The 18,903-nt window shown below is 35.9% G+C and overlaps 1 protein-coding gene across 1 annotated transcript in view; it reads left to right on the top strand.

Moving 5' to 3' along the window:
• LOC149574925 (NAD(P)-binding Rossmann-fold superfamily protein) overlaps positions 1-18,903 on the top strand; it is a 230,827-nt gene that overhangs the window by 91,351 nt on the left and 120,573 nt on the right. The window contains exons 5-6 of the mRNA XM_089814774.1: positions 5,139-5,351; positions 7,815-7,949. Coding sequence (XP_089670900.1) covers positions 5,139-5,351; positions 7,815-7,949 — 348 coding nt within the window. The remainder of the gene's footprint in view (positions 1-5,138; positions 5,352-7,814; positions 7,950-18,903) is intronic.

Raw genomic sequence — 18,903 nt, 5'->3', positions numbered from 1 at the left:
CCAACATCCACATTGGCAGCAATGAAGAATATCAGATATCATCACAAATAAAATATGTTTTGTTGAGGTGATTAGCTTTGTGTGGTTAACAAGTTTGGGAATTGTGAAACAGTCACAATACCAGCTGTAATTGTCAATGATCTTTCAAGATTAATTTACTTAATATATTCTATGTACCATATTGTTACATGCCACTTTTTGGCCCAATTTAAAAATGTTCTTATAGCTGTTAAAGTTTCATGTGAAGTCAGTTGACAGGTAAAATTAGTTACAATTCGTGTGAAGATGACATGTTAGTTAATCGTTATGAGGTTATTATATTGAAAATTTGGAAGGTTGGTTATTCATTATAGATTCATGGGAGGTGAAATCATTGTTAGCCGTTATGATAATAACTTGTTATAATAATTGTGATTATTCTTGTCAAGTTGCGATTATACATTTCTCGTTATTGATTTTGAATGTTGACAATAGTGGTGTAATTAAGTTACCATGTAGACATCGTTTTTGTTGATATTGATTGATGCAAGAAATGGTCATATTATAATGCCATAGAATGCATGCCAAAGGAACGATTATGCAACTTTGGAACATCATCTGATGCCGTGCATATAGAGTGCTACTAGTATTACAGACCTGCAAATACTATAAACTGAATGGAACCTCTGTGAACTGTTCCATGATTACTTTACCTTGTTATATATTTTGTAAAATGAAATATCATATAAGCAAGCACTGGTTATATTATTGTGCATAATAATCAATCTGACTTATACAGAGGTATGGACTATAAGCCTCTGAGATAAGATTAGATCGAGATGTTAAGGAAATACTGAAATTCTAAATCATTACTTGATTAAACATGATCTTGGGGTCTCCTAGGATGCACCCAAGACTGGAAGGGTCAATCATAATGAGTGAGAGGAGAGACATCCCTATAAGAACAAAAAGAAAGTGATTAAATGGCAAAAACTAAATGAATGATACCGAGTCAGCTCATGGTAGTCCAATGCTTAGATCTTGTTGTCTAGTTGAGCAGTGGGTTGATACTCTAGGATCAGGTTGCTCAATGGTTGGACAGGGTGTTCCCTGTCTATTTTTTCGAGGAGGGACGACTTTTTTCAGATGAGATTGTGTGGGGATACTTAAGGGTCCGCGGTTGAGAGATTAAGCCCCTGACAATGCTTCTCCTCTCCACCAGACGCCAAGGCTTGCACAAGACAAAGATACGATCTGCATTCAATATCTTCTTGTAATGGGTATTTTACTTGAATGATATTTGAAATCTCAAGTTGAAGAAATGTTAGATGGTTAATTAGTTATTCCCTTAAATGCTTAAAAATCAGTTTCCTTTTAAATGTATTAGGAAGTCAGTGAAATCAGTTGATTTTGAATTTGATCATGAAATGTAACTGTGTGTAGGTCATAGGCTTACTTGATGGTTGTTATAATTGTCCTTCATTCATGTGAATATGAATATGAATATAAATGTATCTTTTATTTATTTTTAATTGTCATAATTAGCAATGGGAAAGAAAGGATGTTATAGTGGTTTTGTTGCCCTAAATGGTATTGGTTATTATGAAACAGTGGTATAACTTTTGTGCCCTAAGTTGTATAAGTGCACTAACCCAACGTTTTGCAGATGTTGCCCTAGGCAGACTCCAACCTCAAAATTTAGGGTATTGCAAACTTAAAATCCTCAATCTAGTTTTATTTGATTATGCCCTTCAATTATTTGTTATGATATTTCAGTTAAACTGATTATAACCATTTATCTCTTTCATATGAACATGTAACATAACTGTTATAACTGCCTTCTCAATATTATCTAAATATCGATGTTATACTAGTAGCTAGCTAAGACCCAAAAAAAGGGGATGTTACACTGTACACATGTATGAACATGTTAAGATAAAGTAGAAGAAGAGTGTTCAAATTCATTGTACTGGAAGTTTTTGTTCTTTTGATTTTCCATCATTGTTGTTTGTTTTATGTTTCACTTGCAACTGTGCACCCTTCTACACCATAAATCTTTGAGCAGTATTTCTTTCATGACAATTTTATTCCTCCACAATTGGATATATTTTTGAATAATTGTTGGGTGATTTGTTAACTGTATCATTGATAATCATAAAACTAGTATTAGGGTTAGATTTCATTTTCTTTTTAGACACTGGCCATTACAAAATATTGACAATCTATTAAGACAAATAAGATGAGCATGAAAATCAAATTAAAATGTTTTTTTGTTATAAAAACTTGCAGTAAAGCAATTTTATATAATAGCAAGGCTTAAGGAGTATTAGGGCTTGACTCTTGAGGGTTTTTCTATACAGTATTATCCACAGTTTTCTTTTACTACCAAACTGCAGGATTTCCAGAGATTGAATTTGTTTACCGCATAGGTTAATTAAGTAATGCACACAGATAATGAACACGAACAACAAAACTCCTTAGATTGTTCGCATATGCCAGAACATTACATTATGTTCTAATATGATTACAATGATCCCGAAGGGGGATATAAATACTATCCGAGGAACCTTCTCGAAGGTATCCGTCAGCCACATACAACATGTTGACTACAATAATAGAACCTTTCGAATACATCCTGATACATGTCGGCCTGATGACATACCTCTCGATACCCCGACGGGTACATCCCGTTACCCCGACGAGTACATCCTGTTACCCTGACGCATACATCTCGTTACCCTGACGGGTACATCTTGTTACCCCGACGGGTACATCCTGTTACCCCGATGCATACATCCCGTTACATTATTTCCTAACGACATCGTCCCCCCCAAAAGAAAAAGTTGTCTCCGAACGACAATTACAAAATATTTGAGACAAAATATATTAATAGACTGATTACAACAAGATAAATCTTCTTTTGACACATCACTTTCACCTTCGTCCCGTGCTTGTAGCCTCTGCTAACACAATGAAGCTGACCTTGATAGCCACCTGTGCTGCTTTTTCTGTTTTCAACACCTCGGTACCCTAAGCCAAGTGTTGTTGCACTGCCTCCAATTGGATGATCAGCTCCTCCTGATCTCTCTACGCATCCATCAAGACAGCCTCTCAGCCAACACCTACTTTCAGTGCCTTTGGTACACAGATAATGAACACGAACAACAAAACTCCTTAGATTATTCGCATATGCCAGAACATTACATTATGTTCTGATATGATTACAATGATCCCGAAGGGGGATATAAATACTATCCGAGGAACCTTCTTGAAGGTATCCGTCGGCCACATACAACATGTCGACTACAATAATAGAACCTTCCGGATACATCCCGATACATGTCGGCTTGAGGGCATACCTCCCGATACCCTGACGGGTACATCCCGTTACCTTGACGGGTACATCTTGTTACCCTGACGGGTACATCCTGCTACCCCGACACATACATCCCATTACATTATTTCCTAATGACAGAATTCTGGAGCAGTAGTAGGGTAGGTCACTGCCAAATTATAGATACAGCTCCAAAAGCACACTAAACTCCAAAATGTAGAGATCTTTGAGGAGTTTAGGCCATGTGCCAAAATCGATATTTGAGGGAGTTGATATTGTACTCATATTAGATAAATTTGTTGAAGTGTCAATAGTGAGACGATGGGAGTATCAGAACTTGATTGAGAGTGTTGCTTGACATTGTTGTTCACAGCTGTGTCTTGCTGCCAAACAACAGTACTTTTGTAACTTGATTTCTGGAGCAATGCAGTGGGCCAGTGCCACATTATAAATACAACATAAAAAAGCACAAGAAGTTACAAACATAGAGATGTCTGAAGAATTCAGGCCATGTATCAAAAAGATCTAAGGGAATTCGTATTATTAGGTGTAGGCAAGCTGCCCTGAAGAGCCATCTACAGCAGGTTGCAGCCTTTCTGGTTGACATTGAATAATGAATCCCAATAGCTGGTGCAAAACATCAAACTTGCTGATTAATTGCTGACTTTTGCAGAGGGATGAAACATGGCCATAATGATGATTAAGTGACAATTTATTAGGGCATTTGGTTTCTTGGGACATCTCCACATGAATGGTCATTGTTGATGTCATTGTATGTTGGGCGAATCCATGTTAATCAGTTTTCTGAATCATTTAGGTACTGTACAAGTGTATCTGGTACATAACTTTTGTTTATCATCACCAGATATTGTCATATCTTATATTTCTGGAAAGCTCTTGATACATGTTTAGCAATTGTTTTTCCAATCATTCTGATGCCCTTGCCGGTCAACAGGGCTTTCCGCCCCCTCCACTAACCCCATCCCCCCTCCCCAGCACTCTCCTCTTCACTCTGAAGTTTTATTTTTGATAGATGAAATACCTGTATCTGAATCACTTCTTTAAACCTCCATGATTCCTCTCACATTTTCCAGTTCCTTGCTGTAGTTTGGCTGTTAGTCTTTGTTGGGTGAATGCTTGCTGTTTTTTGGCTGTTCCTTGAGCTGTTTTTGGGTTGTGCTGCATCGATCCTCACTCCTATCTTTTGTAGAATGATCTTTTTGTAAAATGATTTAGGATCCTTTTAAAGCCCTTCTTATCTAATAAAAAATAAAATATGCATAATGGCAGAGCACTAATTTTTGGTACTATCATAGAGAACAGAGGACATGATCTGGAAAACTTGTTACAGGATTAGAAGTATAATACTTATTTTCTCTTACATAATGCTTATTGACGATCTTTACAGCTTTATTATTTCATTCAAATACCATTGGTTATATTAATATGGGTAGTCCTTTATTTTTATTTTTTCATCATGATTTGGGTTGTAAAGAAAATAGGTCTTCTTTCTGTGGTTTGTACTTTGAATCGAAACCTATTTTACAGTTGTAAGGGTTTGTAAATTAATATTCTCGAGGTACTTTCGACTGGTCTTATATTGGAAATGTTCATTTTTCCTAGTTAATACACTGTCTGTAACATATATTTTCTTAATATTACATTTGTATTTAAATTTAGTTTTAATATCGTGCGAATTACTAGTCTTCATAAAGTAAAGTCATACAAAATATACATGTGCATATTATGGTATCATTATTTTTGGACCATTTCTTCATTTGAAAAATTTATCATCTAAATTGTTTAATTATCTTATCATTTTCAGGTATCTTTATCATCATTGAATCGCCATGCAGTTGCAACAAGAGAAGATGTTGGGACATCAAAGGCACTTTGCCTTAAAAAGCATTTTCAATCTATTTTTCCAGAAAGCCAAATAGATGCTAGGGTACAATTATATGATGCATCATCTGAGGAAGATATTCTTGGAGGTCAACCTGATTTTATTTTGGATTGTATTGACAATATTGATACCAAGGTGGGATTTTGATCTCCATTCTCATCTTATTGAAATTTATGATTTTATGATAAATGTTAAATATGACGAGGATGAGATTTTCTGTTATGTACTGAAAAGACTAAATTCTATTGAGCAAATCATGTCTTTTGTACCGCAAAATCCGGATTTACTTACAACCAATTGCATGTCCTTTCACATACAAGCAGTGATATATGCCACATAGACAAGTCTCCAAATATTGCTTCTTCAAATTTTTTAATTTAGTTAATGAAGAGTGTGGTAACCATAATTTCTTTTTATATATTTGCAATATGTATCAAGGGCATAATTCGTAGACTTCTATTGAAATTTTGAGTGTAATGAGGGCCAAATGGATCATTCATGCATATGAGTGATGGGTTCTTGTTAACTGCCACTCATGAAATATAGATTGATGTAGATCAACTCAAACCTACCTATCTGAAATTTTATAACATATAGTTTTCTACTTTGTGGAAACACTATTTACATGAAATTAATGAGATATATGACACTATAATGAATGGTTTCTAAGGAAAAACACTTATTGAGGCTTTTGGAAATGAGATAACAAGTGGGCTTGATTGTGGGGTAAACTCCATGGTTAAGCTATCTTAAACAGGACTAGTACTGAGACGGGTGATCTTTTTCAAGTTTTGGTGCTTCAAACCCTATCAGCATCAATTTTAAGCATTGAGTGCTACATGGACATTCATACTCATGAGAGACTCTTTCATGTTAATGGTTACTCATGAAAAGTACCACTTGACCATTAGCACCTTGCTAAATTTCTTATAGTTAAAGTTCCTTAACCCTAGCTATCTTTGACAAAAAGAAAAAAGAAAAAAAATCTGATAAGAAACTTATTAAATACATTATATATATATATACATATGGGTTATGATCCATATAAGGAAGCAAACATTTATGAAGGTTTTCATTTATAGTTATGGTGTAAAATTTATATACATAATTATAAGAAATAATTTATTAGATTTCATGTTAAACTATTTATAGGTTTTAAGCTTTTTCTATTATCTCACAACTTAAATATTATTATTTTTACATGAATTAGTGACATGGGTCCCTCTTGCTTTATGTATGTATATATCTATTTACATTTAACAACCACCCATTAACAAGGTGATTGGTTTGCGGTCTTCCAGCTTCAAAATCCGGGAGAAGAAAGAAACAAACTAGTATTCAGATCTTAAGTTCATCTATCTGAATCTTCACCAACTAAAACATGAAGGTAATTTTCACAAGCATAGGGAGCCTGTCCAAACTAAAACAAAACCTGTATAACCCTTTTTAACATGGGATTGAAGAGTCGTCTTTCTTTGCAGAATGATTTTTTCACCGTAAGCCACCTTTTGGAATTGTTATTGGTGGGTCATTAAAAAAGCCTGGGAACTTGGACTGGTTTCCCTTGAAGGGTAATCTTCTCAACCATGGTGGAGGGAGACATATTGGATCCTGGTTGGATCAAGGGAGGAACATCCTTAGCTTTCAGATGGGAGTAAACAATGTCTCTAGGAAAGGGATCTGCTGGAGAAGCTTGAAAATATCAAGCACAAATCCCAAAAGTCTACAGAAAGACAATTAAAGAATTTATCTGCTTCTGTATTTATTATTTAATTGAAAATTTTCATTTTATAAATTTCTACTCTTGGAATCCAGGAATTGTAGTGTTGAAACATGGACTCAGCGAAAAATCAGCTAGCTGTTTTGTGACTTTAACACAGATTTGGTAGATTAAGTAGGCAAATATAAGATATATATATATATATATATATATATATGTATTTAGTAGTTATTTTAATAATTTCAGGTTGATATTTTTTTTTTGCAAACTCAGTGGAGTGTGAGTTGAGGCTGCAGACTCACAAGCTTAACTTGGGCTTAGATCTGTGAGTCCTTTTCTAGACTCAATGTGTCTCAACACTTTGTTGCTCGGACTAGTATTAAACTTTCCTCGAAATAGATGATTTATTGTCATGGCATTTGGGTATAAAAGATTAACAGATAGGTCTAAAACAAAATCCCTCTGTGCTGCTGCTCACCACTCCGCCCTGCTCTGCCCTCTCTCTCTTCTTTGTGTGTGTGCGTGTGTTCAAATTGTATTTTTCAAATCCCTTGTAGGAACAATGGTTTTCAAACCCTCCCCTGTTATGCAAACTTGGGTTTCTGAACATGGTGACTATAACATAAGCTTGTAAGACATGAGTGAAAAGCTCAGTCTTGGTTATCGCTTATCACCAAGAGATAAGATTGCTTAAAGCAAAGTGACATATTTTACACTGCTAAAAGAAAAACAAATCCACTTTTGGGTATTGCATTTTGCTGACCTTTTTCTAAATGCTGTAACTTTAATTCAGTTCCTCATTATGTTATACATAGTCATAGAATTTATTTGACTACCTTTTCACACTTATTGCATCAAAAATTGATTGTGTGTTACAGATTTCTCTTATTGCTGCTTGTGTAAGAAGGGGATTGAAAGTACTGTCTGCAACTGGTGCTGGTGCTCGTGCTGATCCGACTCGTATACGGATTGCTGATTTAAGTGAATCTTCCATTGATCCACTGTCTCGTGCGGTATGTAAATTACATATGTAAGAATAAGGAACTGAATAGGGTCTTGCCACTAAAATTCTTATTGTCCAATATTTGTCTTTGATTGTTTCTTTCAAGTTTTTTTTTCTTTGTGAGGCAAAATGGTTTCTTAATGTGGTGCTAGTCCTAGGCACCAAGTGGCGTTATGGATGTACAGTTTACTTTGGATATAGGCAATACAGTTTTCATGCAAATTTTTATGGCACATGCTGATATCGATCTTTATTGGACAGAGGAATGTATGTTGAATCATACTTGTAGTCTGTCTTGTTATCTGTAAGTATTGTTCTTAGGATATGAATAAAATGGATGTTTTTTCTTTTCTTAAATATTGAAAAAAGTTACAAATATGATAAAGGAAAGCATATCATGTTCCCTTCATGATTAAGAATTAAATAAAAAAATAAAAAAATTACAAAAATGAAAAAATAAAAAATAAAAAACAATTAATTTAAATTTTTTTGTCAAAAGGTTTGAATGCAAAAGTTGTGTTACCCTCAAATATGAGGTGTAAAAGGGAGAGAAGAGAACTCCATTTGAGGGGATGGGCAAGAAGAAAGAAGAGGAGAGCATGAGAATTAAAGAAGAATTAATGGAAGAAGAAAGAAATCTGGAGAAAATAAGGAAGTGACTCTTTCAAAGGGAAGGAATGATGAAGGGTTGCAATTCTTTCAAGAGTTGTAATTATGAAGGACTGTAACTCTTCAAAAGGGTTACTACATTTCGAATGGGTTGTTATAATAAGGCTTCTGACTTTTTAAAAGGGTTGTAACTATCAAGGGTTCCGACTTTACAAAAGAGGAGCAGAAATGAAGGATTGTGACTCTTGCCAAAAGGCACAATGATGGAGAGGTGTGACTTCTCCTTCACATGGGAAAATTTAAGGGGAAGAAGGAACAAATGGAATGGGAAAAAAGGAATGGAGGAGATCTAGAGAAGATTAAGAGCAGAAGTATAAGGAGGCGTTTGAAATAATAATTGAGAAGGAAAGAAGGAAATAACATATGTAGATCTATAAGAAGAATATATATGATTATCTTAAACGGGATATGTGCGGGTTTGGAAAAGTGGTAAAGACAGATTTGAGAAGTGAGAGCTAGGAAGTGAAAGGGGCAGCAGCTGTTTTCAAACAGATATATTTTTTCATAAGCAAATGCTATGACCCTTTTAGAAGATTATTAACAAATTTAAGGTTGTGACTATTGGGTGGATATTTTGTAACTGATAGTTTATGCAAATTCACTCGCAAAATAGGTAGACTAGACACAGTGTGTGAGACATAGTCTCTCCTACCTTAAAGGGAAGGTTCCCTCTTCTCACTGTTCCTTAGATCAACTCAAGGTAAGAAAGAAGTTAAGAGATATTTATAGGGGTGTTAACTGATATTTCTTTCCTCTTGTTTCAGGAAGGAAATCCACTTATTCACGGAGTAGGTAATGGGCAAGCTTGATCTCTTGAACTACACTTCTATCTAACAGTTGGAAACATTGATACCAATGCCAAACACCAACTCAAAGGCTGATTGAGAGCGTACTGACTTAGATCTGTCTAGTTTTCCTAATTTATAAGAAAAATCTTTACCATTGGGGTGCACAAACTTCCAAAAGTAGAGGATTTCTAAGCTATAACTTAATTCTAAGTTTCTAACTATTTGTGTGAATTTGAGACAATAATACAAGGTACAATCAAAGCTGCTAATCTATATATTACCACATTGCTTCCAATCAAAGCTTTGCCTCCAATTGTTTCTTGTATTCAATTATGCTCTAGTAAACATACAATAATAACATGAACGAAAGATAATAGAAACAAATCACATTCAAACTTCCTATTTGTTCTATTGCGATTGTTTCTAGTCAAAACTTCGAATCCAGCTGTTTCTTTCTATTCACTTTTCTTTCAAGTTTGCACAACACAATCAAAGTTATGCTTGCACAAGTTTGCCAGAGCTCTATTTCATATATTAAAAGATGATTTTTTACAATGGGAGGGGGGACTCCTTATATAGGAAAAAGGAGTGAGAGAAAGGAGAAAAAGATGGGAGAAACTCAACCACCTTGACTCAGTCAAACTAGGAAATAATATTTATTGGACTAAATGACTGAAGGTTCATGTAACCGGATTACATGCAATTGGATTACATGTAATTTATCTTCTGCAACTACTGAGATGAAAAGGCTAAAAAAAAAAACTAAAAGAAAAAGGAGAAAGTTGAATCAATCTCAAAAATTGTCAACAAAAGCCTTATATTTGAAGATACAATCATGAAGCATTGAAAGATCTGGAATCTTCATCTCTTGTGAAATAGCATCCACCTTGACTACATTGGCATGAGATGTTTTTATAACTTGGAAGCTTTCAGCAATAGAATCTCATAGGTGTTTTGTTGCAAATTTATATGTTGCGAATTTGTTCATTGTATGTTCTCCAAAATCCTCTGATTCAAATTCAATGTTAACTCTATCAGTGAATTTTAAAGTCATGTCTTCTTCAATGAACAAGTTGTCATCCTCTGAGCATCTTGCATTCTGTGAACCTTAGATCACCCATGATTTCCATTTCCACAGTCTGATAGTTTTCGAGGGCTTTTGGTGTCTTCGTCAAAAGCTTTTCTATTACCTGAGCTTTGTGACCCATGAGTCCATAGATGGAATGATGTTATATGTGATTAAAACATTGAAATCAGCTTTTGACATTTGGTCCCATGTGCTTAGATCTTCTTTCAGGACGGTCTCTTGATTGAAAGAGGCGATCATATCATGAAGCCTTTCTTCAACACCTCTAATACATTCAAGGACTTTGAGTGCATCTTTCATTGATTGGACTCCCTCTATGATGACTTCCTTGAACCAAGCCTTAGCTGCTTCAGCCTTCCGATTCACTTGTATAGCTTGTGATGTGATGACTACGGGCTACGAAGATTGTTGGGGAATGATCTCATGAAGGTGAGCATTCTCCAACTTAAGCTGAGTTTTCTTCTCCCAAAGTTTGTCATTCTTCTTTGACATGGTAGAGACTACGTCTTGAGCATCCAATTGACACCCTAATCGTTATTGTTTCCCAATTTCAATTTTGGCGAACTTGTAATCAAAGCGATTAAGCTCTTTGACTGGTTTATCCAGTAGAGGTTCTGTAATCTCAGCAAATTTAGTTTTCTTAGAATCAACTAGGATTCTATAGACAACTTCAGCCCTTTGCATGAGAATCTTAGACCTATTCTTCTTTGCAGGAAGATTGTCCAGAGGCAGCTCGATCTTTCTCCTCTTTACGGTAGTGTTTCCTAACCGCGTAGGCAAGCTGAAACTTTCATCCGCTGAAACATGGATGGTGGCTATGGTAGACATTGATCCTGATTGTATTTCTGTCATCATAGTTCATGCCTCCATCTGCACATTTGGAACTATGGGTGTTCTCTAGAATGATTCTGTCATGAACATCTCAAATGCTGCTATAGAGGTATCAAGTTGGGAAACTTGTCCCTTTGTGAGAGTTGGAAAATTGTCAAACACATTTTTCAGGTTTTCACATTGCTCTGCTGTAAGAATAGATGGAGCTGCAAAAGAGATAGGTAGTGCTGACATATTCACCTTAGAAATAGGAATTGGTGGATGTGAATATGGTTATGAGTCCATATCATTGTCTATTGTTGCCAACAATGATTTGTCTTGGGAAGATGGCTCTTGGTTGCTAGGCAACCATGGAGGAGATATGGTCATTATTTCACCCTCTTCTTCCTCTTCAGCCAACTCTTGTAGCCAACAATGATTTGTCTTGGGAAGATGGCTCTTGGTTGCTTGGCAATTGTGGAGGAGATATGGTCATTATATCACCCTCTTCTTCCTCTTCATCCAAAATGACTGCAATCTACTCAAGCCCTCAGATGGAGTCCCTTCAGACCTTTTCTTTTCAACCATGTGTTGGCATTCAACAAGATAGACTAGAATCTATCAAAGATAGAAGTTCATTCTTTCTGTTGCCATTAGATGGGAATGGGAAAGAGCTTTTCCAATTGGCTATTGTGAAATTCCAGGTCCAAGATCATGCCATCATCCTCAATCCCTTCTGGAATATGGACCATGATAAGGTCAATAACTTGTTGAAGAGTGAGCTTGCAATAATCGATCCAGATGATATCTACCTTGTTGCATAAATCAACCCATACATCCTCCATGTGATGAACATGGGTGAATGCCCTTTTTGTAATCAAAGTCAAATCTGGCCTCGAACTTCTTCAGTGTGATGAGTTAAAGTTTGGATTCCATGACTTTTACCTTATACACTGAGGTAACTGCATATTTGCCAATCTAGAGAGGTTTAGTAGTAGAATGTCAAATCTTTACCTATGCTGGCTGGTTTGATGTGATTTTACTTCTACAAGCTCTCTTGCCATTTTTATGAAAAAATTATCCCATTAGTAGGATATCTTGGCAAAGTGTATGGTTCTCCTTCAAAATAACCAACTCTCAGGTAAGTGAAAGTTGGAAATTGTATAAAAAGACACCCACACTGATTTACTTTCTTCCATACCTCATGTGATACTCTTTTTGTCACCAACTTCTTGTTGAATAGGTAGTTGAAATGCCTATAAAATGCATCTTGGACCCTTCTATAGTGGTGCTTGCTCTTTGTGAGAATGAGCTGATCATAGTAGTTCCAGATGGGAACCAAAGATTGGTCTCCCTTGGTAGAGAGTCCTGAGATCGTCCCCATAGTTGCAGCAATGTAGACCAAGTATGAATTCACGTGGAATGAGAATGACATCTTCACATAAATCAACTACTCACATAATGTTGTGCTCATGATTTCTCTGCAAGAGATAGGTTCTCTATGTTTGGGAATCTGAAGTATGAATTTATACATCCAAATCTCAAAGTGATTGGATTCTTTGAGACCACATATCCTGCTTAGATAAGATGAGATAAGATAAGTTAATAATATTAATGTCCAACAAAAAACCACAAGGGTTTATGGGATTGAGCATACAAACAAAAGAGTTGGCCCAAGCAGGAGCACCAAATGGTGTCTGAGAATAAACAAAACAAGACAAAAAATTAGAGAAACCAAGGTAAGGACTAAGGATCCTTCCTTGGTACAAAGAAATCAATGACAGAAGGATATAACCGTGGATGATTCAGAGTCATAGATCATCGCTAGAGCCACTGCCTGGAAAGACTGGTACAATATCTGACCAATCTTGAGGAAGTGGTGTTGGATGGCCTTTTCACGCCCTATGGTGGAGATAAGGGGGAGTAAAAGGCGGTGATGAGCTGGTCTGAGGTATGGCCTTGAGGTGTGATTGACTGTAGAGTATGCTCACGAAGCTGGGTGGCCTCCCGAAGGTAAAGTGCAAGACACCGCTAGTCAACATAGCTGAAAAATGCTGAAAGAGAAAAACAATCTTTGAATAAATAGTAAAATCTCCCTCCGATCTCATAGTAGATAGGACAACGAAATATGAAGTGGGTCTTAGTCTCAACCTCCTCTAAATTACACTGTCTACACATTTGATCTTCTCCATCCATATGGTGATCGGTCCAGGCCCGAAGACGATGAGAGCCAACTCTGAAGGAGCCCAAAGAGATTTGCAAGGCGTGGCACTAGCATTGATAAAGATAAGCAAGACGCACAATAACACCATTTTGAATCTCAAGAAAATGCTCGGCATAAAAAGCCATCTTAGGACGTAGTCCACCTGGAGTATTACGCCAAGTAGTGATAATATATTGTTTATAAATATCCTATTTGACATACTCGTTCAACTCCTGATGTGAGGGGAGGAGGTGAGCAGGAGCATCTAATGAGAACTGGTATAGAGGAAGACTATCAATGTCAATCTTGGTCGAACCCAACAGAGAGGTGGCCTGGGCATACCAACAACAAGATCTAGTGCTAGTGTCGGATCTCATAATCTAAACAGAAGAACAGTAAGCCAGATGAGAGTATCTGTATCAGTCAACATTAGAATCCATAAAGCCACAAAGCCGATAGAGAAACCAGATCAAGTAAAAAATGGCCACAAGTTTAAAAGGATGAGCTCCAAACTCGGCCAAAACAATGCTATGGGGGGTGAGTCTGTGACACCTAATGATGCGTCGTAAAAGCAACGTCTAAACACGCTCAATAGAGGCCCAATCAGAAACAAGAAGAGAAGGCCCCCAAGCTACCAACCTATAGAGAACGATCGGTCTAACCAAGGAGTCCAAGAGGGACAACTTGGACGAAATGTCTTGCAAATGATGTCTGAAGCACTGTCTTTCAAGCATGGCCAGAGAACCCATGCCCTTACTAATTCTGGACTGAATAGCCGGGCTTAAACTGAAACGGGGTCCCGAAAAGTTTACTATGAGATACATGTAAGAAGAAGTGATCTCAATCTCCTACCCCTGAAAAAAGAAATGAAGATGAGAGGTCTTTAAGTAGTTGAAGATCATAACACAAGTCTTAGCAAGATTGACCATGAGTTGACGCTGATCACAAAAAGAAGCCAAACCATCAAGAAGTCTCTATAAACTGTCAGGGGAAGAGGCCAAGAGAACAACATCATCACCGAAAAGGAGAATGGAGATGAAAACCTAATGCAAGTAGCATCCATCACCAGGATGCAAGGAGTTCACTCCTCATCAATATACAATCCGAACAAAGTAGGAGAAAGAGGGCAACCTTGCTTCACCCCAATGGTGCTCTGAATTGGAATAGAAAAGCCCTCCGAAGTCCTGAGCCTACCAGTGACCTTCTCGTATAGTCTCATAATAGCAGTCAACAACATGTCTGAGATCCCAATCTCGCTAAGTCCCTGAAATAAGGCCATCCTAGGAACAAAATCAAAAGCCTTGCAGAAATCCACAAAATAGTAGTAGACTTTCTCAGAGCGGTGTCTAGCCTCCTCAATAATAGCCCTCAACATGAAGATGTGATCCATAGTCTAATAGTCAACACGAAAATCAGCCTGCCCTTGAGCTCTACATCCTCTCCTGTCTAGCTCTCTAGATAACAGAGTGATCAGATCATTGACCACTTGGGAGAAATCAGATCTGTGTATTGTTTTCGGCCATTTGGAGAAGTTTGATCTTTTATTGATCAACCATTTATTGTTAGCATGTCTTTGCTAATCTATCTTGTTTTGATTCCATAATTGTAAGAATCTTTCTTTGGTTAGATCCATGTATTCTGGAGTTTTAGGAACCTTGAAGATTTTCTCAATCACGTCCAGATGCAAGCAGAAATTATCTTCTCGTCTATATCCTTAACCATATTTGACTTGACATCAAAGTGATTTGCACATTCCCACACGAACTCGGGTTCGAGGGCTGCCATAGGAAAGGTGGATATCAAATGGATGTGACTTCTCTTGATATGTTGCATATCTTGACTGGAAGATGTTTCAATCCTCTGCAAGAAATTCGCCATGTCGACATGACCAATCTTTGTATCTGAGATCTCATCAAAAGTAGATGAAACTTGTGATGGAGTTACGTGAGCTAGCTCCTTATCGTATTGATACTTCATCTTTCTTTTGGCCTTTGGAGGTGTAGACATTTCTTGTGTTGCAAGGTGGAAATTTCAAAGGTTGAATAAATCATCTGATGGGATTGGATCGATAAAGGTTTTGGGATTTGAGTTGCAATGCTGGATCTATGAAGGATAGGTGTTTGAAGTATGGATTAGATACTTATTGAACACATTTGAAGGCTGAAAATGAACTAGATAGCTTGTAGTTAGGGCAAAATTGACCCAAATCAGGTTTAGGATGATGGATTACATGAAGGCAAAATAAGGCTTTTGTTTTGGATGACCAAGAATGCAAGTTGGAAGCATATGGATGTGTGCACGATGAGAGTTTTGATATTTCAAAATGTGAAATTTAACCATAATCGGGTTTATGAGATGCAATTACATGTGGTAAAAATTCATCATTTTTACTTGTGTAAATATGTAACTGGGTTTGTAGATTGCGATTGCATATGTAGGGATATGGAGTTTGGATGTATGTAGAACATAGTTTGCAGACTTAGACTCAGAGAGTACTTGGCAAAAACTCGGCATATACTTGACAAAACCTTGGGAACTCAGAAAGTTATAAAATTTAAAATCTCTTAAGGAAACATATAATTTTTGTAGAATTCAATTATAAAATGTATTCAATTAGAAATTGACATCTCAATAAAGAAAATACGTAGTTTTATAGCACTAACATCATGTGAAAAATGTATCTAATCCAATGTTTTCTCTACATAGACACTTCTAGCCACATTTTTTTACATCTATAAATACGCAAGAGTTAAACTTGAGAGTACTAGGCCTACAAAAAAATTGAGAGTACTCAGCAACTCTGAGAGTACTCAGAGAGTTTGCAAACTATGATGTAGAAAAGGGATTGAACATGGAATATGAAACCATGGAAATGCACTTGCATTCCTGGGGGAGATCTCCAACGTTTTCTTAATAAACAAACCAAAATAAACAACAAAGTATGTACAAAAACTAAACAGAAAAAGAAAAACATACCTCTTACTTTGACAAACTGCAAAGCTTCACATTGCATGCAGTTTCGTTTTTGAAATTAAAGAGCTTTTGCATTGCAAGAAAATGAAGGTTTCAAACTTATTTGATAACTTGAAGCAAAAAACTAGGGCTGCATCAAACACTAAAAGTATAGGCCTTTGAAGGATTCAAAACTGAGGAATGCACCAAACACCAAAGTGGAAGCAACAAACACTAAAAAATGCAAAAGGGACTTTGAAGGCCTCAAAAATTAAGTATAGACTAACAAATTGAAAAAACGGAAAAGACTAACAAGAACCTTCAGTAAAAGGATTCATTATATGAATTGGAAATGATTGTTTGATCAATTTTTGCCAACCAATGATGAGTTATCTTAGAGAAATGCAAAACTCAGTCGGAAAGGTTTCACACTATAACCTCTATTTTTGGGTGACAAATTGCAGGATAATAACTCTCTACACTCAAAGGAGACATAAAAGAGAATAATGTCATTGAAGAAGGGAATGGAAAAAAGAAGGAGATCAATTGGGCGAATAATATATTATTGTTAATAACAATGATGAAAGTGGGTAACTCAATCTTATGAAAGGTGATGACCCTTTCAATTGTAAATTATAAAGGGAAGATTATTCCAAGCGAACATCAATACATCATGCTATGCCCCCAATTTTTAAAGTGACAATTACTTATATTGATTTTTAATGAACTTGTCAAAAAAATAAAATCATATGATGATTTAATATTAATAAATTTAATTAAATTAAATAATTATAAAATAGTAAAATATTATTGTTGCCAGTGTATGTAATAAAGTCCTCCAATTGTTAATGTGGGCTTATTCTTTTAGAAGCTTCATGGATTTATTTATAAGAAAGAGTTTTCCTTTGTATTGGACATGTTCAGACTTTTATTGAATTTGATATGCAACTCATTGCCTTTGTGGAGTGAACGTTCAAGGACAAAAACCCTTGGAGTTCTGAAGGTGTGGACAAAAGCCCGTTCCTTTCTATTGAATGTTTGCAAAGTAGTATACGCCTTTAAGAAGATTTGCGAAGTTTTTTTTTGGAAACAAATTTGGTGTTTGATTCAGAAAAAAAATAGATATTCATCTAGAGAAAATCATCAAGGAGGTTTAGTTTACTTCTAGCAAATGTTATTAGTGCGATGCTGAAATATTGTGTACAGGTATTAAAGTCTTCAAATTAATTCTTTAGTAGTCGTGGATTTCTGTTGCCCATCAATTTTTGGAAAGAAGTAGATGAAAGCTATTATGTTTTCCAATAAATAAAGTTAGGAGTGATTAATATTAATGTGGTGTGCATATCAAGATTAATACTTATAAATCAGTTATTAATATCTTGGAAGTAATGTTTGTGTGAGGCCTGATATATATTTTTCCTTTCTGAAGCTTATGTCTGCCTTAGCTAACATTGGCTATTATTAGTTAAGTTTGGCTTGATTTATATTTTTTTCCAAGTGCTCAAATATTATTTTGGGGCAATTAGACTGTTGACTAAAGGTGTGGTCCCATAAAGGGGGATCTTTCTAAAAAACTTCAGTGGGTGTTGCTGAGATATTTTTAGGGTTATTTTAAACTAGGAGGTTCCATGAATTTTCTAGTGGAGTTTATACTTAAATATTTAAGCTCCACAATTAATGGGAGTTGGTGATCTTATCAAATTTTTATTTAGCATATTCTATTTAGGTAACTAAATAAATTCAAAAAATTGAAAAAAATCTAATTACAAGAATTAAAATTTTCATATGATTAACATTTCACATAAGAAGCCTATGCTAGTGGGGCATATTTTAGCCCCCTACCTTTCAATCCGCTCAAATATGAAGCCCGATAAAGTAGGAGCTGCTACTCTTGAGGAAAAGATTCAATACAATCTTGTAGCAATATGTTTTTTAGTTGATGGTGTTGTTAGGAAATAATGAATGTTGTTAAGGTGTTAATATTGTTAATGTTGTTAGTATAACCAAGGTGTAGGTAGTTATGTGCTGTGATGGTATGTCTCGCACCCCCTCAGGTCTATGTATGCACTTTACTTGGATGGAAAAATATATCATATCATTCAAGTTGTTGTTATGCCATATTTTTGTCATACATTGTAAATAGTGTATGAATTAATACAAAAGCATTAGGTGTTCTTTGGCATATCATGTTTTTTTACATTTTTTTACTGTTGTTATATGCATTAAAACTATTATGCCTCAGAAGCAAACATTTGGCACCGTTGCTTATAGAAACTTGGTAAGTGACAGAATGTTCATGGTGGAGGAAAAATAATTGGCCATCCAATAGACGACGGTGTGAGTAGTAGTCGAGAGCAAGAGGACGGATACCAAGAACTTTTTGAAGGTGAATGAGCTTGACCTCAAACGTTGTAGCATTGTTGTAGTTGTCATTTGAAACTTATGTAAGGAGGGA

The sequence above is a fragment of the Cupressus sempervirens genome, chromosome 2 (genome assembly GCF_028749045.1).
Source record: "Cupressus sempervirens isolate cs-2001-9-10 chromosome 2, ASM2874904v1, whole genome shotgun sequence".
Classification (NCBI taxonomy): domain Eukaryota; kingdom Viridiplantae; phylum Streptophyta; class Pinopsida; order Cupressales; family Cupressaceae; genus Cupressus; species Cupressus sempervirens.
Note: the sequence above shows the minus strand (reverse complement) of the source record. Positions and strands in the feature narration are given on the sequence as shown.